General features: G+C 58.7%; 2 protein-coding genes across 2 annotated transcripts; one reads left to right on the top strand and one right to left on the bottom strand.

Annotated features, from left to right (window-relative positions):
* Positions 1–3,444: 3,444 nt before the first annotated feature.
* NCLIV_059120 (putative RNA pseudouridylate synthase domain-containing protein) lies at positions 3,445–12,168 on the bottom strand (the record flags this gene model as incomplete). The annotated part of the gene is made up of 2 exons (XM_003885467.1): positions 3,445–5,787; positions 6,226–12,168. 2 exons carry the CDS (start codon positions 12,166–12,168, stop codon positions 3,445–3,447), a joined length of 8,286 nt encoding a protein of 2,761 aa, XP_003885516.1.
* A 7,305-nt stretch (positions 12,169–19,473) lies between these two features.
* On the top strand, positions 19,474–21,411 carry NCLIV_059110 (conserved hypothetical protein; the record flags this gene model as incomplete). The annotated part of the gene is made up of 1 exon (XM_003885466.1): positions 19,474–21,411. One exon carries the CDS (start codon positions 19,474–19,476, stop codon positions 21,409–21,411), a length of 1,938 nt encoding a protein of 645 aa, XP_003885515.1.
* Between the last annotated feature and the right edge of the window lie 1,027 nt (positions 21,412–22,438).

Raw genomic sequence — 22,438 nt, 5'->3', positions numbered from 1 at the left:
TTTCGCTGGAGGTTCCTGGCAACGGCTCGTAGCTGCGCTTACTCTGCACGGCGTCCCGCCCGTTGGCGTCGGTCCCCTGTCGGCACAGAGCTTGTGGCGCGCCTCTCCCCTCTTTGCGCCGTAGTGGTTATCCCCCCCTCAAGATCGAGACTGTGAAAGGGCCTCCCCGAAACCGTAGACCACCAGCCCTATAGGGTAGAGCTCCCGTTCTCGGGCGTCCTGAAATGTTTTGCGTAAATTTCCACTAAGAGAGATGGTGTGATTTTTTGCATGTGCCAAGGCGTTGGCTCTGTTTGTTGTCCAGTCGTCTCTCTTCTTGTGTGGTTGTGGAAATCGTGCGCAGCTCAGACCCATTTCAACAACGGCCGAGAGCTTTTGTGCAGACAAACAGGGTGTTTTGTTTGAATATGGGCGGCGAGAAATCGCGCTTGTGATGCGCAACAGTCGCTTTGGACGCAAAGTAGCAGTCGGTGCGTAGACCGTCCCTTTCCTTTTTCTGGTTCCCGTACTCCTCATCTCAGAGGACCATTGTGGACTTTTGGGAACCCACTCAGTAGTCGAGTTTCTCGACTCTTCAGGGCGGGACGCTCTTTTCTGCTCCGCGTTGCAGAGACCCGTGACCCTTGCATGTTCCTTTAGTCTCCGGACGGAAACAACAATGAGGGCGGCCGCCCTGAATCACTTATTGATTGTGCTTGGCATCGCAAGTACACTTATCACTTCGACGGCGGCGGAGGCGTCAGAGCCGTGGGTGTGCGGAGGAAAGACACAGTTCCTTGGAGAGTGCGCTCGCTGCGTGTCAAGCGAGCAATGCAAAGACAACGCAAGCTGCTGCCCCAGACTGAAACTCTGCATGGGACCAAAGGGGTGCCCGGCACCATGGGGTAACTGTAACCCGTACCTGTTTACTCGTACAGCCTCGGAGCTGAAACAGGAGCAGTGGGATGCCAGTAACTGCAGTGGCAGTACGGGGATCCCCCTGCGAAACTGGGTGGATTGTTCCGCAACAATACCCGCTGTGGCGGTCTCTCTGTGGAACGCAGCCACGATCGCGTTTGTATTAATCGCCTTCTTGGGTTGGCTTTCATGAGCGCACCCGAAACTTTCTCCGTTTCTCTATATGTCCCACGTGGTTCACCGTTGTGCTTTTTGCTCGTGGTGTGGCACGTGAGACCAGGGATTCGCCGTCTACACCCGAGTCTCTCGGATTCGTCCGGGGTTGAGAGAGCCAGCGCTTCTTGAAGGTTCTGCGCACCGACGTCCACTGCGCTTGCGCCTGAAAAGAGTGCCTGTGCAAAATGCGTACCGCCGGCGAATCCGGGTGCAAAAGCGGGAGCACTGGAGTGGCGCAAGTGTGTGGTCCTCGAGGCAACCAGAGTTGCGACTCGTAGGAAACCGTGCTGGTCTTGAGAAGCCATGGCAAAGACAGTTCTGTTGAACTCACCACGTGGTCTGCCACACGTGCGTAGAAAATCCATAGCATGATCTACATGTGTACGGAAGAAGTGTGGGGGAAGTTGTTGCTGAATGCAGACGCACTGCGTCTACACAGAGACGGAACACATCATTCGCATTGCGTTCTCGACACGCCTCGGCGCGGACGGGTGACTCCCGGTGTCCCTGGAGGCAAGGTGATCGGTCGCATGACTTCCAGAGGGACTGTTGACGGGCGCGAACACGACGACCGGAAGTGTTGGTCGCGCACTGCGTGCTTTTTTGTGGAAAACTGGCGGATTCTTGATGACAGACACGGTCTGGCGTGTCCGAAACTCAGAGGCTGCCTTTTTTTGGCAGAACCTCTCTGGCTAATTTCTGAATCAAGACTTGGCCACGGCGCGTTTGATGACCGGCTGCGGCGCGTTTCTGAAGCCACCCTTTTGACGGACCGTCGGACACAGCTGCAAACATGTTGGTGCCACTGGCGCGTTCGCTTGAAGAAGACGTTTGCTGTCCTTCGATACACACACAGAACCTCTTTCTTCCCAGCAGTCCAGACTGATAACGATGGACTACACTCCTAGGTAGCCCCAGTTTGAGAAATTCGTAACACTTGGCGCAGAGCACTCGAGTCCCGCAAGCGTTGCTTCTTTGGAACCGAAAAAGCACGCCCACGATGACACGCGAAGAGCTGGAAACATACGTCCAGGCAGTCTTCAGCTCCATCGATACACACGAGACACAGCAGTGCACTCTTGCGTCTGCACACCTTCCATCGGGGGGAGCATAGTTGCTCCTCTTCATGACTACGCTATCTTCCTCCGTAACGCCAGGAAATGCACCAACACATACCACAGCCTCCCGCTATCAGAAAGGCTTATTACCGTTAGTGAATCGTCCTCTGTTTTACACGGAGGACGAACGAGGTGTAACGCTACAAAGCCTTAAATGTGGACAAGGAAGGGCTGGCCACATACGTGACTCTGACTGCAGTCGAAGACGATGTGGAGCGGGAGTGGCGATGTTCTTCGACGATGTTCTCCAACGAGTGACCCCCGCCAGCTTTCCGCGGTGTTCGCACGGCAAACCTGTGACATCTTGTGTGTAAAGGTGTATGTGCCAAAGACGAACTACTGCGAAACTGAAATGTGCATATCCCAGAGTGCCGGTGGGTTCATCGCCTCGACTTAACGTCAACCTGCAACGCACAACTTGTTTCCCGGTATCGCGAGCCGCCCGTCGACCTCTGACTCACCAAAGAGTCCACACTGGACGGTTTTGTCTGTTTCGTGGTCAGTTCTTAGAATCGCTGCGTAACAAAACCACATTTTAAACGGCCCAGTTAGACGCTCCACATCCCACTTCAACGACCTGTTTCGCTTTGTCATGTCGACAAGAATGCATTCTGACGAAGTGTTTGCATTCACAACCAAAACGCAATGCTGTCGCTCTCCGCAGTTGGTTTTCGTACTACCACAGTCTACATGCTGCCTTCGTCACTTGTGCGAATCCATATGTCCCCGGTACATACACGTCTCTTGTGTACTCATTGACTACACACACCGCCGTGCTTTTCTTCGTAACTCGTACAGAAGATAAGAAGCTAAACCAGAACCCCTTCTTCGTTCCTCTTCCACTTCGAACTCTGTCTCCTAGTGGTCCCGCCCTTGCGGCCGCTACTCGTGTTTAGACTACGTCTTTGTCAGCAGCCTTTCTCGGCATTTCTTCCCCTGCTCTTCGCCGCCCATTTGAATCGACAAGTCTTTTCTCCCTTTCGAATCCGGCCGCTTCGCCTTCATGTTCCCACCTCCCGAGACAACAGGAGGGTGTCTCCTCAGCTTGCGGCTTTCTCTGATTACCCCCACATTCCCGTTCGAATGCTGGTACCTCCAAGAGCGTCTCCCCAACCGACTGTCCCTTGTTGCCCGGCCTGGAATCTCATCTTCCTTGGCATACCTTCCTGCCTTTCCATCCTTCCTCTTCTAGCTCTGTCCTAAATGCATCGCGTTAGCTCGAACCGGACTCCCCTCCCTTGTTGCTTCGCACGAGCACCTCCTTGTAGAGCTGTCTCCTCGGGCCGATCGAGGCGGGGCGCGTTCCCGCCCTGCTGGCCCCAGGTGTGGTGTCTCCATTTGAGGGGCCCTGGCCGTCTGCTTTGCCTTCGCCTCCGTCGCCTTTCTCGGGCGCGTCTCCGGAGGCGCCTCCTGGGCCGGCGCTCTTGTCGCCTCGCGCCCCCAAACTCGAGGTCCGTCCTAACGACGAGAACAGCTGGTGGTCAGACGGACTCGGCCCCGCGCGGTTGATACTTCCCGATCCTGCAGCCCCCAGCCTGTGGCCCTCCGCTTCTGTGCGTGAACTGTCCCCGCGGAAACTTCTGAAGAAGCCGCTGTCTTTGTTCCCTGTGGAGCTCTTTGCGTTGCCCGCATTCGACGCACTTGCATGCGAGCTCGAGGACCTCGGACCCCCCAGAACCATTGCATCCAGGGCGACTGGCAGAGGACGACTCGACGCTCCGACCGCGGTGGAGCCCAAGCCAGGGCCCGCGCTGGTGGGGACGCGACCGGCGAACGCTAGCGACCGCGCAGAGGGCGGCGTGTTTGCTGCCGACCCAAAAAATCGACTGGCGCCTCCGGTCCCCAACAACGAACGGGACGTGTTCTGCGGAGGGCCAGACACTCCCGCTCCACCAAGGCTTCCCTGCGAGGACCGATTCCCTGGCGTCGTCTCGCCCGATGCCGACGCCGTTCCAGCACTGGACGCACTGGAGAGCGAAGCCTGAGACTTGACGAGTTTCCAGTCGAGCCCCGGGCCATCCTGAGTCGCTCCGTCGCCTTCCGCCTTCGATCCGGACGGCGCTTCCCGCGCGTTTCCGCCCGCTCCAGTCCCGGAAGACGGCGAGCTGTCTCCGCCTGCGCCAGCCGCAGAGGAGGCGTCAGCGAAGCTCCACGCCGGATTCGAAGCCCGAGAGGAGCCCGCGCCGCCAGTCGACCCGGCGCCCAAGGCTCCCGCCAGCGGCAGTCCCATCGTCCCGCTGTTGCTCCGGCCATAGATCCCTGCGCCGGAGTCTCGGCCATCCTCCGTTCCAGCGGAGACGCCGGTCGAAGCCATGAGGCCCGCGCTCGACAGCGCGCCGGCGTTCACCGCACCCAACACAGTCCCCACTCGCGCCTGCTGCCTGAGGGCGACCGCCGAGGGCCCGCCTGGGGTCCCCAGGACGCCCTTGTGGTTGAGCATGAGAGAATGGTGGGCGTGGAAGGGAGACCCAGCTGCGCCGAGCATGGCTGTGGAGATGGGCGGCAGGAGGGGTACGAGAGGCGCCGAGTTGCTCACGTTCTTCAGCGCGCCCGCGCCGACCTTGAGCAGTGGCGGGCCGCAGAGTGCGGACGACGCGAGGCCCGCGCCGGCTTTGGAGCCCAGAAGGAGCCCGCCCGACAGAGACACCTGCAGGGCGCCGCCGACGAGCGAGCCGTAGGGCGTGGTGCCGAGGGCGCCGGCTCCACTCGAGGCCGGAGACGAGAAGCAGCATCGCGAAGAGACGCTGCGTCGATACTCCTGGTTGTGTTGCTGCATCGCGCGGCACGCGGCGTCGTACGCCCGCTGCTCGGCGTCCGAGAGAACCACGTGGATCTCCAATTTTTCCGCAGGCTTCGCGTCTCCCGAGGCCGGCCCCGCGGTCCGCCCGGCCGCAGCGTCCGCGCGCTCTGCCGCACTCGCCTCGCCGCTGCGAGAAGACGTCCGCGTCGTGCTCCCGCCCTGCGGGCCCTGCCCCGGGCCCAAAAGGAGGTGGTCTCGCAGGGGATGCCAAGCTTCGTGCATCGACCGGACCACGCGCAGGTGACGCAGCGCACTGAGGAGGTCGGCGCGCAGAGGGCTCACAAAGCACTGAGGCGTGTCGTTCAAGTCGCGGAAGGATAGCCGATGCTGGTGAAGGAAGAGGCGGCGACACCACTGGAAATCCTCGACTTGCTGGCCGTTGCCGTACTTGTCGTCGCTCACCAGGCAGTGCGGCCTGCCGTGAGAGTCCAACAAGCTCTGGAGATGCACGCGGATCTGATGCGTGCGCCCCGTGTGGATCTTCACCCAGTTCAACGTGAACTGGAGGGGCACGCTGGACGCAGGGTACCGAAGCTCTTTGTGCTCCAAGTGCGCCAAAGGCTTCACAACCGTCAGCGACGGCTGGCCCGCGTGGTGAATGTACGACTGGAGGCGCCGCCCGTCCGTCGACGTGATGATGGGCGAATCAATCACGTGGAAACCCTCCGCCAACGTCCCGTGACACAAACAAATGTACTCCTTGCTGATGTTCCGCTTGTGCATCTGGTCGCGGATCCACTGCCACGCCTCCAAAGTCTAAAACACACAAAAAGCAGAGGCGACACGAACGGATCCTGAAGACGCCAGACCTCGACAGCCACCTACTGTGTAGACGCACAGTGCGTTTGCATCTGTACTCTGCATCCATCAAGCTGCTCGAAAGCACGTTTGCTTTCCGGCGCTTTCGGCCGGAGAGACAGATTCTTCAGCGACGCACATAGCGTCTGAAGGACCATCCTGCAAGCAACTTTTCCCCCTGGCACATCCGTTTCGGCATGCAAACGCGCCCTTCCGTCACACACACACACAACATGCCCAAAAGCCGCCGGGGAAAATCTGCAATATCTTCACATCTGAACACTCGTCTATACATATATATATATATATATATATCGACTATGTGAATGAAGAGTTTACTGCGAGTGTGCGTGCACGGCGTCTAGGAGCGTAAAGAGCCCCTTGCGCGTTGCTTACTTGCGCAATGATGATGGGGCCCGAGGTGTCGACGTCAAGTCTATGGCCGAGTCCAAAGTTGCATTCTTTCAGTTTCCCAGTCGGGTAGTTGAATCGGAGGCTGCAGTAGAGGCCCAGGGGCTCCGGTCTCGAGGAGCTGACGATCGAGCACAGCTGCCTGGATTCCGTTTGCGGGTCGTAGCGCACGTCGCTGCAGTGCCACCCTGGCGGCTTATCGATCACCGTCAGGCCGTCGCCTTCCCACAACACATCCGGCTCCTTCTTTGGGCTCGCCAGCTCCTTAGGAAGGAGCGTAATGACTTCTTCTTCCTCGTCGCTGCAGTCGCTGTTTGCGTTGCCTGCGTTCGCCTCGCCCCCCGTCGAGGACGACGGGGCGCCCTTCCCGTTCTTCTCGCCCTCCTCTTTGGCCGTGTTTCCTTTTCCAGAGGTCGCAACCCCAGCGCCGCCGGCAGTCGAAGAGGCGGACTCGGGTTTGCTTCCGGACCCTCCTGGAGCCGAGGACGCCTGGGAGAGACGCGAAAACAGGCTGTTTCCGCCAGAGCTGGAAGCCGGAAAGTCCATGATGAGGGACGCGCTGTTGCTGCTGATGGCGGGCATGCGCGATCCTGGCAAAGTCGAGGCGAAGGGAGCCTTCGACGCGTCACGCTGACTCCCACTGCCGGTCTTCTTCTCTCCGTCGGCGTCCACACCCTCTTTCGCCTTCGCCCCTTCCGTCTCCTCTTTCCCAGCTCCGCCCCCAGAGGTGCCCTGGCGCGAGGAAACGGCGAGGCCTTTGTCGCGGGCCTCTCTTCCCTTCTCGCGGTCCGCTCCGCGCATCAGAGACTTGTTCTCTTCGCGTCTGCCTTGGCGCGAGGCCGCGAGGGAACTGTCCAAGAGCGAGGACGCCCGCGACGCCCCTCCCGGGCCATCGTCCCCCGCCTTCTCTGTCTGACTTCCTGCCGCAGAAACCGCAGACGCTGGCTTCCCCGCCTCTCCCTCGCGCTTTGCGCGGCCCAGGTCCGGCGCAGCCTGCGCCCGGGAGGAAAAAGCGCCACTTGCATGCGAGGCCGTTCCGGTTCGACTCCCAGCGGCGCGCGCACCGCCCCCACTCCCTCGACTGCAGACCTCGGCGTAGCTGAAGACTCGCCACCTTTCTGCTGACGCCGAGGAAGCCGCAGGCGCCTCCGGCTCGCCGTCGCCTTCGGGCCCAGAAGGAACAGTCGACGTGGACGACAGGGCACTCGCGCCGCCCAGCGCCGAGCGGAGCGCCGCCTCGCGACTCTCGCGACCGGCGGCTTTCTTCGGCGCAGGAGAGGCGAAGAAAGATCCCAAGGCACTCGCTGCCGCCTCGCCTCCAAAAGACCCAGACGCGGCGCCGGAGGAACTCTGACCTCGGCTGCGGCCTCCACTGGCTTCGCGCGACGAGGGCGCCGCGCCGGGCGTTCGAGTGCGCGACGAGGAGTGCTGAGACGTCCCGGTGTCGCCCGTTCCACACGCGTCAGCTGGCTGCGCCGCACTCGTCTGGCTCTTGGGCGCGCCGTCGCGCTCTCGCGTGCTGCCTGACGGCGGAGACGAGGACGACGAGAAGCGAGGCGTCCCCGAGGAAGGCCGGCGCGGATTTCCCGACCCGGTGTCTCCGTTTGAGGGAGAGGCACCAGAGAGCATCCCCCAGGCTCGGGCGTTGTTCAGGTACGTCGAGTTCGCGCCGGGAGGCGGCGGCAGCGGGGAGGCCATGGCGGCAATCGACGTGCTGATGGAGAAGGGTTCGCGGTGCCGAGAGGAAAACGCGTAAGACAAAGAGACAGTCACACTGGATCTCCCCGAGATGAGCGGCTCGGTCACTGGACCTTGCGAAGACAACAACGCCGCCGAAGACGACTTCACCAGGCTCCCGTCCTCTCTCCCGTTCGCGTCTGCGGATTCCTTCTGCGGCGGCTTCAGCGCAGGACTGCGGTCGCGGGACTCGCGGGGTTCCCCAGCCTTCAGAAGCGGCGGGAAAGAGCTGCCGTTCTTCTCTCCTTGCTCCTCAGCGCGGGAGCGACTGACGCGCCTCGGCGGAGTCTTGCCAGGTGGGGGACCAGAAGCCGCCCCCTTCACCTCTGGTTTGTTCTCATCCGAGCCTTGCTGGCGAGGCCTCTTCCCAGCGTCACCTTCCGAGGCTCGCCACATCCCCGCGGGACTTTCCGGCTCGACGGGCGCAGCCTCCACACTGCCCCTGCGCGAGGCCGCCGTAAGGTCTCGCGAGGACGCATCTGTCTCCTCACGAGGCTCCACACGGCCGAGTCCGTCTCCACACTCGTTGCACGAGGACAGGCCTTCCCCTTGGCGGCCTCGGTTTTCTTCCTGGCGTTGCGCATTCCACGCCCCAGGCCTGCTCGCGGTTTCGTCTTCTGGCCCGTCTCTGCTTCCTTCCTGTCTACTGGGCGTGGTTCCGCGCGAAGTTGGAGCTTCCGTGGCTCTGCGCCTTGAATCTTCGCGCTCTTCCGCGCTCTTGGCCTCACCGCTCTTCTGCGACTCGCCGCTCGCGCCTCGCTCCTTGTCCCCGCAGCGCTCCAGAGGCCCCGGGCCCCTCCGGCGCCACTCCTCGCGGGCCTCGCCCTTGAGACCCTCTTCGGCGCCGTGTCCCCCCCGGCCTTCTTCCTGGCGTCTTCGGTCGGGCTCTTCAAAGATCCGCAGGAACGGCGCGGCCTGGTCGGGGCGCGAGCCGAGGAGCGAGGAGGGACTTCCGCGTCCCTCGCCCTTTTCGCGGTCTTCGTCCCTGCCGCGCTCTGCACTTGCGAAGGTGAGCCGCGCGAGGTACGCAGACGAGAAGGCCCCCGGGCCCAGACAGCCGCGCTGCGTCGGCGGCGATCCGCTGCCTCCAGGCGAGGTGGGCGGGTGGCGGGCCGGCGACGAGAAGGGCAAAGGTAGCAGCCCCGTCGAGGACTCTCGGTTCTCACTGCGGTCTCGGAACCTGCCTTCTCGGTCTCCAAGACTGTCTGTCTCCTCTCCACGGAGACCCCCGGGCCCGACAGGCCGGTTGCACAGGGGCGGACCGCGCCCCTCGCTTCCCTTCGAGCACCCCGAGAAGCCGAGGAAGGAGGAGGTGAACGAGGGTTGCGAGGACGAAAACGACGGGGGCAGAAAGGCCGACGTGGACGAGTACGCGTTGTTCCGTTGGCGGTCCAGCGGCGACGAAGGCTCCGAGAAGAAGCACTGTCTCAGGATCAAGTCTCTCTCTTCTTTTTCCCTCTGCATGCGGTACTCCCGGTCGCCCTCCCGCAGCCGTCTCTCCGGGTCCTCGCGCTTCCCAGACCCCACACTCCCAGGCTCCCCGAGCTCGTCCAGGCGCACGGGGCCTGTGGGATGGAGCACTGGCGAGTACCGATTCGTGGCTGGAAGCGTCACGACGCCTTCGCAGTCGCCCTCGCGCCGCGTGTCCGCACTGCCTCGGCTGTCTTTCGACACTGCGTCCTCTGGAGACGAGCGGGAGGACTCTTCGCCTCGGCCGGCCTCCGCCTGGCCGCGAAACGCAGACGCAGTCGAAAAAAACCCGCCTTCTGGGGCACTCTCGCAACTGTCCGGCTGCCCCGTCACCGTGGAGGCGCACGACGCAGGATGGCCGAGGAGTGGGAGCGGGTCCGCCTTCACGTGGAGCGGCCGAAAAGGCCCGTTGAACCCCACACTCTGCGGCGAGGGCCCAGTCTCCTGGAAGGCCGCACACTTTTGCGCGCAGTCGGGGCCCTGCGGCCCCGGGCCCAGCGGGGGAGCCACGCCGAGGAACGGGCCTTTCCTGTCTCTCTCGTGGCCAAAGTAGTTGGGCTCCAAATCCCGGCTTCGAGCGGGCTTCTCGTCCATATCGGCTCTCGGGCCCCGGACATCGGGCCCGTGAAGCGGAGGCTGCAGGAGCGGAGACGCCGGAAACAGCGCGGGCTCTCCGGAGGAGCAGCCAAAGGCTGGCGGGAGCGCGCGCGAGGGAAGCGACGGCGACGAAGGGGCCGAGCCCACCAGAAAGGGGATCGGCGCCGACCCTTCCAGAGCGTGGGGTGGGAAGCGCCGCGCGTCGAAGCGCTCGTTCTCAGGCATGTTGCCTTGGAGGTCGGGCGGGAAGGCGACTCCGCTCTCTCTCTCTCTCTCGGCGTTCCCCTCGCGCCCTTCGTCCCTCTTCTCGCCCTCTCGGTTCCACGCGGCTCCGAAGGCCGGAGGCGAGATGAAGAACGGCCTCTCTCTCTCAGTCGATTCTCTCTCTCCGTCTTCGCCCGGGCGGTGGAAGTGGACGTGGACGCGAAAGCCCTCGCGCTGGACGTCGTCGCCCTCGCGGCCTTCGCCTCGGTCATACACGCCCCCCTCCACAGGCCTGCCTTGGTACACTGAGGAGGAGGCTGGGAATGGGCCTTCAAAGAACGGCTGCATGGGCCCTTGGGGCGGATAGAAGGAAGACCCGCAGAGAGGTCCGCCGTTCGACGCGGGAGGCGACGAGAGAGGCGGGTGAACGCGGCTGCCGTTGAAGGCCGCAGGCTCCGAGGGGTAGGCGAAACGTTGCTCAGGGACATCTGCGTGACACGCGGACGGGGCGCGCGCGCCTTCGTCTCGGCCTTCTCTGCTCATCTTGCCGTGGCTGTCTCCGTCCGGCGGCGCATGCACCAGGTTGCCTTGGGAAAAGAAATACGACGAGGGCACCAGGCTGCGCGGGTCGTGCGCCCCCGGGGGCCGCGCTGCGTCTCGCCCGTCCCCCTCGCCTTGTCGCAGCGCGGGGAAGATGGGCGGGAGAGGCCGGTTTTCCTCCGCGACGGACGGCGGGAAGGCCGGCAGGAACGGGGAGGAGGGAGGCGAACCGTGCGCGTTTGGCGGCGCCTCCCGTTGCTGCGGAACTGCGTCAAAGTGGGCCCCGTGGGGGTACGGGTGTGCCGCGAACGGGTCTTCTCTCCTCGCAGGGCCCTCCACAAAGAAGCCGCGTTTGTGGAAGGCCTCGCGGTCTCCGTCGCTTAACAGCGCGAGTCGCTGGTCGGCCTGTCTCCCCTCGCCCTCAAACCCCTTCCCGCCGAGGAAAGGCGGGAACCCGCGCACGCAGTCGTCGGCGCTGTTGCCGTGGCGCCTGCGATCGTCCTCGGGAAAGGCATCGTGTTGCGCGTGGAAAGCGTGGAGGTTTTCCTTTCGACTCTCGCTCATCTCGCCGTCTTGGCTCTTCCGGAAATCGGGGTGTAGATACACCCCAGAGTGGACCTCGCCGTCGCTGCCCGGCCCGAACTGGGGCGCCGGGTAGTGATGTGGAAAGGGCGAAGTGAAGGCCAGCGGAAAGTCGTGTCTTTCTTTCCGCTCTTCAGTTGCGTCCCGCATCGGACCGTCCGCGCGCTCGTGCCGAACAAACAGCCCCGCGGGCTCCCCTCCACCTCCACAGAACGCGCCGCGCGCGCGATCCGTCCCCAGGAACCCTCTGTCTTCGTCCCGCCGCCCACTCCCTGGACTCACGCGCTCGCGGTCTCCATCCGGCAGGCAGGACGGGAAGGGGACTCTGTCGGCCGCGCAGAAGTTCGCATAGCTCCCACGCGGCACGCCGCTCTCTCCCCGTTCTTCCTGACAGATCCGCCCCAGACCCTCGAAGTCAGGCCTGTCTCCCGGATGCAGACTCGCGTGGAACGGGCGCCCACATGAAGACGTCGGCGAGGAGGCCGCGCGCGGCGGGAAGTCCTCCACTGAGACAGACGGCACGGGGAAAGGCGGCGCCTGACCGCCCGGAACGGGGAGCGACGCGCCCTGCTGGCGCTCTGGCCCAGCGAAGACGCCTTCTCTCTCCCGCTCCTTCTCTCTCACCAGTTCTCGGTCGCGCTCGGCTTCTCCGTCGCGTTCGCGCACGGCGCCGTCGAAGAAGCAATCGCGGGGCGCGTCTCGTGCCCACAGATCGTCTGCCTCCCGTCGGTCTCCAGAGAAAGAGGGAGGCAGGGAAGCACAGGACGACGCAAAGTGGCGAGTGCCCCGGACAAACATCTTTCAAGTCGGAAAAGACGCTCGAACGCCCCCGCCTGCGGGGCACGGTCTTCCTCAGAGACGCGCCGGAGCTGCCAGAGAGAGGAAAACGGAATCCCACACGTGACCGCCGCGGGCCACAAAAAGGAGCCGGGAAACGCAGAGAAGCCAACGAAGGAGATGACGAGAGGGAGAGAAGTTAGGCAGATTCTTTCGCGATGAAGACACGGGGCGATCTGGGTCTTGAAGCAGGATCGCTCGAATAAACAGACACCCAAGGCTCTGTGGGGTACTGACGCAGGACTTCTCCTACTCGCTGTCCTCAGCCTGACGTTGCCTCCAAAGAGACTGCCTTTCGCTTTGCAGAGACCTCCCTTTGGCTGCCGAGGCCATTCTGCGCATGCACGCGCCTCGGCACTCAGGCGACAGACTGAGCCGTCGGTTGATGCAGCCGAGCGCGAAGCGCGCACCCAGACCTCACAAGACAGGCGACACCGACGAAGAGGCGGCTCTCGAGATGGTGCAGAAGAACAACTGCACGAGGAATCTCTTGCCCGCGAGAGACGGCCAACAGAGTGCTCCCGCCGCAGCGACACTCGACACTTGTAGCTCAAGAGACGCCGGCCGAGGCGTCCGGGAACGTTCAGAGACCAGGAACGGAAAGAAGATCTGCGAGCGTTTCACTTCCCGTTTTTGGCGCGCCGAAAAAAGTGCGTGGTGCCCCCGGGATCTTCCACAGCCATGCAGGCCGCTTCAAGCGAGAAGAAAGAGGCAAGACAGAGAGTAAACGAAAACCGAGGGACAACCGCGGACGGGTGAGACGGCTAATAGAGGGCGGGAGGAAGAGGAGGGGCGCTACGAAACGAGAGGACAGCTTTACGGGACTATTCGAAAAATGGAGGACGCCACGGAAGCACAGGGCGACCAAGTGGATTTTGAAGCGTAGAAAAACGATTCGAAGAGCAAAACACGGAAAATCCACGTCTCACGTCCCACCCTTCCGTCATGGTGACAGGATGGAGACCGTGCTCGGGCTCACAGGCCGAGAAAAGACAGCGAGAAACACGCCAGCAGCGGAGTACGGCAGTTGGAGACTGTCGAGACGGACGGAGAGAGATGGTGAACTCAGCGAAAGAACGCGAAAGAGGAAAAGACGAGGGACTGATCAAGAAGAACGCCCTGTGGAAGACATGAGGAATCCGTTGTTCCCGCCGGCTCGCCTGCGTCTCCTGTTTCGTCGTAATCGGTCGAGCCTCTCAGTGGCACAGTCTGGCCTCAGCTTTCGGATACAACAGAACCGTTTTCCTTTCGGCCTCTCCGCCCCGAATACTATCCTCGTTTTCCTTCTGTCCCCCGTTTCGCCTGCTTCGCTTCCGCTTTTCGTCTTCTCCCTGTCGGTGACTGCCTCCTCATCTTCCTCGGAGAAGCCGCTCGCTCGGAAGAGAGGCGACCAGTGCGTGGACGGGGGGAGGAAAGACAAAGGAAACCGACAAAAGCGAAGAAACGCAGTAAATGGAAGCAGACGGTGCGCGGCTGACGAAGAGAGACGAGACGAAGTGGAAACAGAGAGCGGTCGAACGATTGTATTCTGACTAAAAGGGGCGAGCACGGACGTCGACACTCAAGCAGTAGATCAGGCAAAATGTGGATTGTTGCTCGTCGCCCACTCCCATGTCTCTCCTAGACGAGAAGGGGAGACGAAAGATCTGTTTCGCGAACAACGAAGAGGCGAATGCAAGTGGAGAGGGGGAGCAAAGAGACGGCATAGAACGGCGTGCGGTCGGGAAGGCGAAAGCTGGTTCACAAGGCGCATGCACAGAATACCTGAAGCGAGAGGCAAATGAGAGGGACGTGTCGGGTGTCAAGACACCTGAGACACGGCTCCGCAGAGGACGCCATACTCTCTCTCCGGCCACGGGCTCGACCACAAGTCTGTTTTCACGGCCATGGACAGCAAAGCGAAATCTTTCAGACGGATCGAAGCCAAAAGGAGGGGGCGCGAGCGGAAGAGCGACAGCCCAAGGGAGACAGGAGAGACGAGCTGGACGATAAGGCAGCGGCGACATGCACTGTCCTTTCAAAAAACTTCGAACCGTGCCATGGGATTCTTCTCTGTATCCCGGAGACCGACAGACGACAGGCTCGACAGGCAGAAGAAAGCAGAGAACGCACACCTGCCTGCCTGCACCATGGCGGGAAACGCCCCCCGTGCGATATGGAGAAGCTATGACACGAGCACCCGCGAGGCTCTGACAAGGAGACAGGAGAGCCAGCTGGTGAAAAAACCACCAAAAGTTTTGTGTGAACCCGAAGCAGAGACCGGTCTGCTTGCCGTGCATATGAGCGCCGAGTGTGCGGGCCAGGTGTGGAAGAAAGAGGGGAAGACAAGAAAAAGGACGGAGACCCTGTGCAGTGGTTGAGAGACTCGGGAAGGCCCGCGTGGTAGGAATGCGAAACGCCAAGACGAAAAGCAACGAAAACCAAAAACACTTCCGTGGATCTACGGGAGACAAACCAGTTTCTTCGGGGGGCAAGTGACAAGAAAACCGAGACCGGAAAAGAAAGGCCGAGAGACACACAAGAGACAGCCAGGGACGACCGCCGTCGACTCCACAGATCGGGAGAACTGCGAAAACCGTCACTGATGTCTTTCCATGTCTCTCAACATGAGGAATCTCGAGAAAGCGAGACAACCTTGAAGTTCGCTGTTCCAGATCCTCTCTTTGGTACGAGCCAGTCGAAAGCCGGGACGAACCACGAACCGTCACAGCGCGACAAAAAATCACAAAAACGTGAGACAAGAGGCCGCACGCGCACAAGTTGAGGGCTGTTTGCGGGCCTTGCGCGGGGAGTTGACAGGCTTTTCTCGCATACGCCGGCAGGAGAGATCGAGGCAGCGTCGCAGGAGAAAGTGGAGACAAAACGACTCGCTGGCCACAGCAGTGCCTGGGGACGCACAGGAGCTGCCGCGTGCCAGGGAAGACGCGAGCGCCCTGCGTGCGGGTCTGTTTAAGATTTCCGGCCGCTTGCTTGTGAGAAAAAGAAGAGAACGAAAGGAGTTTCGAGTCCTCCCTTGAGAGAGAAAGCCCTGCGGTTCCTGGCCCCGGAAGACACCAGTACGTGTTGCTCGGGCAGCAAAAGTAGGGCGGAAGGCGAGACAAGACAGACAAGGTAGAAGATACAGTTTCTCGATCCGCTGCGCTTGTTTTTTTCGTTTAAGGAGACAGAGCTGGTAGAAGAGGGAACAGAGCGAAAGCCATGAAAACCAGTCTGGAGCGTTCCGCTCATGGCCCAGCAGTGAAAAGCCTCCGACCCTGACAAGGCTGCGGCCGATCACGTTTTGAGGAAAGAGAAGGCGCCGACGAAAAAAGAAAGTGTGACTCTCTTCTCCGACGCCGACACGGGAAACGCCCGTGGCTAAAAGAACCAGCGAGGGGCTTTCCCACGACCGACCCGCAACAAAAGCTGCGGCGGACCATGCGTTTACAGACCGCGAGCCGGAGGGAGGAAACGCAAAAAAAGACGAGGAAAGAGAGAGAAAAAGACAGAAAAACGACGCAGAAAGCGAGACAGCAAACAGAAGAAGGCGAGGAACGACAAACACCTCTCGGGGAACAAAGAGGGAGCACGTAGCGCCCCTCCTCCCCTGCCCACGAACGCACGGGAGGCCCGAGGACGCGCGAAAAAAGGCGAGAAAATGGATACCTTTGAAGAGATTATTTCAAGGAAAACTTTACGGAAGGGAAGCGCACGTTTATTGCTGCAAAAAACGAGAAGAATGATACACGTTGTCGCTGCATTTCACAGCAGCGCGCCTCTCATGCCGACACAGAGGTTTTTCGGGGAGCGTGGAAACGGGTGACCCTCGGACAGGAAAGAAGAGAAACTGGAACAGCAAAGACGCGAAAACGTGCGTTTCCCTCCCGAGAGGAGAAGCGGTAAGTCTTAACTAGCAAAAAGACAGGTCCAGCCGTGGCCTCCCTCGCGTTTTCTCACGCCGGTCTGAGCCGCTTTTTTCGAAAGTTTTGGCGAAAAAGCGAAAGATGTGCACCAGCAGAGAAGAGAATGACATCAGCCGAAGCAGGAGGTTTCTGGGGGCTGTGAAGAAAAAAATTCGAGTTGCCTCGCTGAGGTAAGCGAGTCCACAAAGGAGAGAGAAATGGACGACGGCAACACAGTGTCTGGAGTAGAAACTACACGAGAGAAAAGGACGGTAGGAAGAACAGCTTGCCGAATCCCTCTGACATTCTGAGTAAGGAATCCCGGAAAGCAACAAAGTGGTTAAGCAGCATGCGACCCCTTGAGTTTTGAGCCGTCGGCCTTCTAAGTTTTCCAGAGTTTTCCAGGAAAAAACGCCGGGCGCGACTTCTCAGCCCTGCTTGACTGCAGCGCCTCCGCGCAAACTCACCCTACCGGGTGTTCCTGCGACGACACGAGAGCGCGAAGAGCGATGCGCCCGCGCGACGACTGGAGGCGATGAAACATGTGCGTCCGAAAACAAATCTCTCGCTTACAAAGACGCAGCCATTTGCCCGCATACCAATGTGTATATGCATTTTTACACCTGCAAATGAATTTGCATGTGTCTAGAACTGAGGCTCCGCCCCGTCAAGTACCAGTCACGACAAGATAGACAGTGGGCAGTGGACAGCAAGAGGGCAACACTGTGGAGAGGCAACGCAGTGTTTAGGAGGAAAGCGGAAACAGCTGGCGGCAGAAAGAGAACGCGGCTAAGGGGCTAGAGATGTTGACAAGACAAATGCGCAAAAGACGTAGGAAGGCGAAAAAACTCGAGTGCAAATGCTCAAACAGCCGTGACAGTCTGTGAATCTCAAAGCCGGTGTGAAAAAGCACAGAGTAAACTGAGGGGGACAACGGAGCGCGTGTGCCGCGAAAAAAGTTACGCTCCACCGAGACCGCCGCGCTCCCGTGTACGTACACCAGACTACTATAGTCTCAAGCCGCGGAAGACTGTGATTCTCGTGTCTCCCCCGGACTTATCTTCCTGTTTGGAATCTCTTCTTTCACTCATATCCACAGCGAGACAAATAGGGCGAAAGAGAGACGCGAGTCTGTCCACAGGAATTTCATGTACTTGTTCGGCTGTTGCAGGGCTATGAGACAGTGCGAGAAATAGCTTTCCTGTCTCAAGCAAAGGGGTTTGCCTCAGTCTTCGAGGGAGGTCTCGCCTAGTCTTCATGTGAAGAACTTGACGCCTTCCTCCTTGTTTCTGCCTAGGTCTCACAGCGGTACCTGCAAACGAACCCGCCACTCCGTAGGTCGCTCTTCCGCGCCTGTGCAGCACACCCTACGCCGGGGGCGCCCCCGACCATGAATTCATCAGAAACCAACGTTGGATAAATAAACGTGACAATTATGCCGAGATCGGACGAAAAGCACTAATGTCTGTTTGGGGCGGGGGTGGGGGACGGGGGATACGTGTACTGCTTATATATATATATATATAAATAATATGCGTACATGCACCTACAGGTAGACATACAGGCACGTATGTAAGCAGGAAGCCAGTCAGTCGACTCGACCCGAGAAAATATGAGCGTTTCTTTTGGCGCAGTTCGAAACTTTCTCACGCTGGGCTGTTCCTTGGGTTCTACCAAATCCTAGCATTTCCTTTTGAACCGGATGGCTTCCCGGTCTCAGCGGAGAGTAAAAAACCTGCTCCCGTTCCCGAATCGAGTGGCCGCGTGCGCCCAACACAATCAATGATGATATGCGAGGGGAAACCGTACACCCACATATATCTATTATGTTCAGATATATATGCCCCTCGCTGCATAACTGCTTACATATAGCGGTTAACATTCAGTTATACGCTAGAAGCCTCCGCGTGAACCTTCTCGGAATTTGCCACACTTTGCCCCTCCTCGGAAACGCCCTTGCTGTCCTTTCCTCTACCATTGTTCTTCAGAATCAGTTCGGTTCACGGCAGGCTCATCTAGTGAGGTGTATATCTTGTACACCCACCATACTGATATCCACGCAAGACCTTCATAGACAGGGGAAACCACGGCATCTGTATGTGCCCGATTGTATCGGTGGCCGAGCCTAGTCGGGCACTGTCTGTCCCCGGTCTCTGAGAGGGGAGTGCATGCGGATCCTCTGTGTTTGATTCTTCGTCCTAAAGAGAGGCGGTGAAAATGCCGTCTGGCTGCTTATGTGGTCCCCTCGTAGTTCCCCGCTTCGTTGCTACCTGCATCTAATTGTCCCCTCTTACTGGTGCAAAAACGCCGCGCCGAAGAATCCAAGAAACCGTCTACAGCCTAGTCTGCCACGATAAATCTTGTGGCAGCGGGAAAAGTGGGGGGTGAGGTGGCGGGGCCCTATGCCCAGATAGTGTGCATATTTAATTAGTGAGGCTCGCGTTGCGTGTTGAAAACACACGAGTTGTGTCACAAACAGGGGATTCAACACGGGAACTCGCCGCGGGCATATCATTGTCAAATGACGTGAGTCTGTCGACATAGGACGCGGGGCCCTATTCATACGACGCCTTTCAGGTTACAGGCCTGCCCATTAGGAAGCGAGGCTTTTGTTACATGAACAGCTGAGATTTACCTACTTCTTAAGTGGCAGTATTTGTGAGTTGCTTTACCACCTTTCCTTCCAGCGGTACACCTGATCATTCCTCTTGCTGGGGACTGGCCACAGATATCTCCTGTACTCGAGTCCCGTATAAGCAGACGGGACGTGATTCTGCACAAACAGGGTTCCGCGACAGACTCACAGTATGACTTTGGAACTCCGCTCGCCAGTGAAAAACTAATTACCAGCTGAATCCCAGAACCACAGGCGCCTACAACGCGCTCTGGGGCAGACTGAGCTGCAGCCGCCGTGTGCAATACAAAAATCTACATGCCGTTCTTCCCATCTATCTTTTTTGGAAGTCGTTGTATCTTGCTCAGGAAAAAGGGCTCGTGTACACATCCATGTCAGGGCGCCGCTTCACAACTTTTTCATATAGATAGGCTGCCGCGTTATTGTAGAACCGCCGAGGACCTGGATTGATCAAATCTCTGCACTCAGTCAGTACCTTGCTACTTGTTTTCAAAAAGCTGTGGAAGACAGGAGAGCAGAGTGTTTCACTTGTTCGGTTAGCTTACCGGCTCACAGTCAAAGGTATTTCTTGATTTTTGTTTCTTTCTTTAGTATCTTTCCTTTTTCTCGTTTTCGTGAGTGGTTGTTGTTGGCGAACGTCCCGCTCTCACGCCTCGTTCTGTCTTGTTTTTCCCCCTCTGTCGGTTTCCGTTAACTTTCCCAGAAGCAGGTTTCACTTTCAGGTAGTTTTTATAGAGAAAACGAATCACCATGGCGGTTGTACGCCGGTGTCCGAGCAGAGTCGTGTTTTTGGCTGTCGTGGCCGCTTTGATGTGCGTAAACGGGAACCGGTCGGTTTTCTTTGCGTCCGCTAAGAAAGCTGAAGTTGTGCACGTCGAGCAGGAAGTGTGTGAACAGGTTGAAAAGAAGGTGCAGAGTACATGCTTCAAAGATGTGACCACGAAAGAGGCCTATTCATGCCCTGTGGTCCAGGAGAAGGAAGTATGCAAGAACGTCGCCGTCGGCGTCCCCAGCACGTGCTTCAAGAAAGTGACAGAGAAGCAGGCGTACAGCTGCCCCAAAACCAAGACTGAGAGGCAGTGTCGAGATGTGGTTGAAACTTGCTACAAAACCGAGAAACAGCAGCGAGAATATCCGTGCGAGGGCAAAGAAACGTGCTCCATGGTCCCCGTGGAGGTGCCCGACACGTGCACCCGTTCGGTAGACCAACAGCAACCCTACGCATGTGAGAAAACGAAAATGGAGCAAGTGTGCACAGAAGTCGCAGTGACAGTTGACAAAACGTGCCACAAAGAGGAACTCCAAACTGTTCCGTACGCTTGCACAAAGACAGAATACAAACAGCAGTGTAAAAAAGTTGCGGTGCCGTCGGCGGCGGCTCAGAGCACCTGCTTCAAGACCGTCATGAAGACACAGGACTACGCGTGCTCGAAGACACAGATGGAAAAGAGTTGCGCGCAAGTTCCAATTGAGGTGAAAGGCAAGTGCCACCGCATGGTGCCGAAGGAGAAGTCCTACAAGTGCAAGAAGACAGAGGTCAAGCAGAAGTGTAAGAAAGTGAACGTTAAGGTTCCGGCCATGTGCACAAAGAACGTGAAGGAGAAGCAAGCGTACGAGTGCACCGAGACCGAGTACAAGACGGAATGCGTTGTCGAGGTTCCATGTAAAGATCAGAAGTGCAAAATGCGTCGACTGAACAAGAAGGACGGGGAGACCCAGGCGACAAACTGCCAGACCATCCCTGTCCAGGTGAGCAAGACGTGCTACCGAGAAGTCGACGCCGTTCAGGAGTACGCGTGCGACAAGAAGGAACAGCAGGAACAGTGTACCGACCAAGAAGTAGAAGTGAATGATACGTGCTACGAGACAGTCGAGGTGAAGGAAGCGTACGACTGCATCCAGGTTGACTACAAAGAGGAATGCAAGCAAGTCGCTGTACAGGTTCCAGCGACATGCACGAAGGAGGTGCCGTTCCAAGAGGCGTACCCCTGCCCTCCAGTCATGGAAATGAAGGAACAGTGCGAACAAGTGGCTGCTGAAGTCGCAGCAACTTGCGAAAAACAAGTGGCCGTGCAAGTCCCCTACTCGTGCCCTGCGACTGAAATGAAAATGCAGTGCAAGGATCAGGCCGTTCCCTACCAAGACACTTGCTACAAGACCGTCAAAGTCGAGGAGCAATACCCATGCACGAAGACGACCAAGCAACGCCAGTGCCACAGGGAAACGAAGATGTGCACCGAAAAGATCCCCGTGGAAGTTGCGTACGACTGCACGAAGAAGCATTGCGAGAAAGTCGAAGTCCAGGTGGACGACACGTGCTACAAACAAGTCGAGGTCGAGCAGCCGTATGCATGCACTGAGACAAAGTACGAGAGCAAATGTGGAGTGGAAACGTACACAGAACCGAAGACCTGCTACAACGACGTTCTCACAAAGCAGGCGTACCCGTGCTACGAAACAAAGATCGAAACCGTCTGCAAACCGTGCGCCGCGAAAATCAAAGTCACCCCCGAGAAAGTTCGAGAACCGAAGAACTCGAAAACCAAGACGGAAGAAGCAGTCCCTATCCTCGTTGAACAACCCGTCGTCGTCCACGAGGCCCCGCTTCCCTCTCCCGTGATTGTGGCAGACAAGGCGCCATCGACTCCGATGGTTTCTTCAAAGAAAGGAGCCTCCTTCATGTATTAAACAACATGCAAAACGGATAGAGCGCGTAACCCAAGGAACCGGAGAGCAGCGCCCAGAGACAGAGAGATAGACAGGAGTCTTCTCTATTTGAGACTGATGAACTAGGAAAAGTGAACATATTTACGCCGACGATGTGCGTCTGGATGCGAGCATGAGAAACCTATGCAATAGTTCTCGACGGTCTTTAGTGGCAGGCCTGCACACGGTTATCAGTAAATCTGTGTACTCAACGCAAATGTGTGTACTCAACTCATACAGCCCAAGCCATACGCCCAAATGGGTTCCTGCGTCTCTTTCCATTGTCCCACATGACGGCGCGGGAGGAAAATTTGAGCGACACAAGAAAAAGACATGCCGGTTTTTAACAACGAACAAAAAAACGTGGGCCCTGCCACGTGTACCACTCTGACTTGCGTGTGTGTGTGGTTGGCAGTTCACGTACGACGTCTACATCCCCTGTCACCAGAAACCCTGTTTTCTAAGTTCTCTTGTATTGTTCGATCCTCGCCGCTCTTGCTCAAACGTCTGCGACCAGAATGAGCCCTGTGAAAATCGGCAGATGCTGCCAGGGATAGGCACAGGAAACATAAACAAACGTACGCCTGTAGAATATCGAAAGCCGCATGCGCGTGTCGATGAATAGGTGGAGAGAGCAATAAGTCGTCGACGAAGCAAGAATTGTCGTTATTCTGTGGCGCCTCAACTGATGGCAAATGTGTAGATATGGATGGGCAACCACGCGGTTCTTCTGACTTTCCAAGTCGCTCCAGACGACGTGCCCAGGTACGGGCACCGCAGCCTCGGACCTAAACATGCCGGGGAAACAACACATTGCCCCCTCTAAAACTAATCGTTTCAAAAACGATACGATGCTCACGATTCAGAGCGAGGGAAACCTTTCCTGGTGCCAAAAAGCGCGAATGTCGAAACACATTTCAAGGCCTATTTACTGGACCCAGTGGATTCAAGAGGCTCTAGAATACTCAGTCGTGGAAACACGAACCGCGCAGTTTACACATCGCGCCAC

Source organism: Neospora caninum, chromosome XI, assembly GCF_000208865.1.
Source record: "Neospora caninum Liverpool complete genome, chromosome XI".
Classification (NCBI taxonomy): Eukaryota; Apicomplexa; class Conoidasida; order Eucoccidiorida; family Sarcocystidae; genus Neospora; species Neospora caninum.
This window is presented reverse-complemented; position numbering and strand designations above follow the sequence as displayed.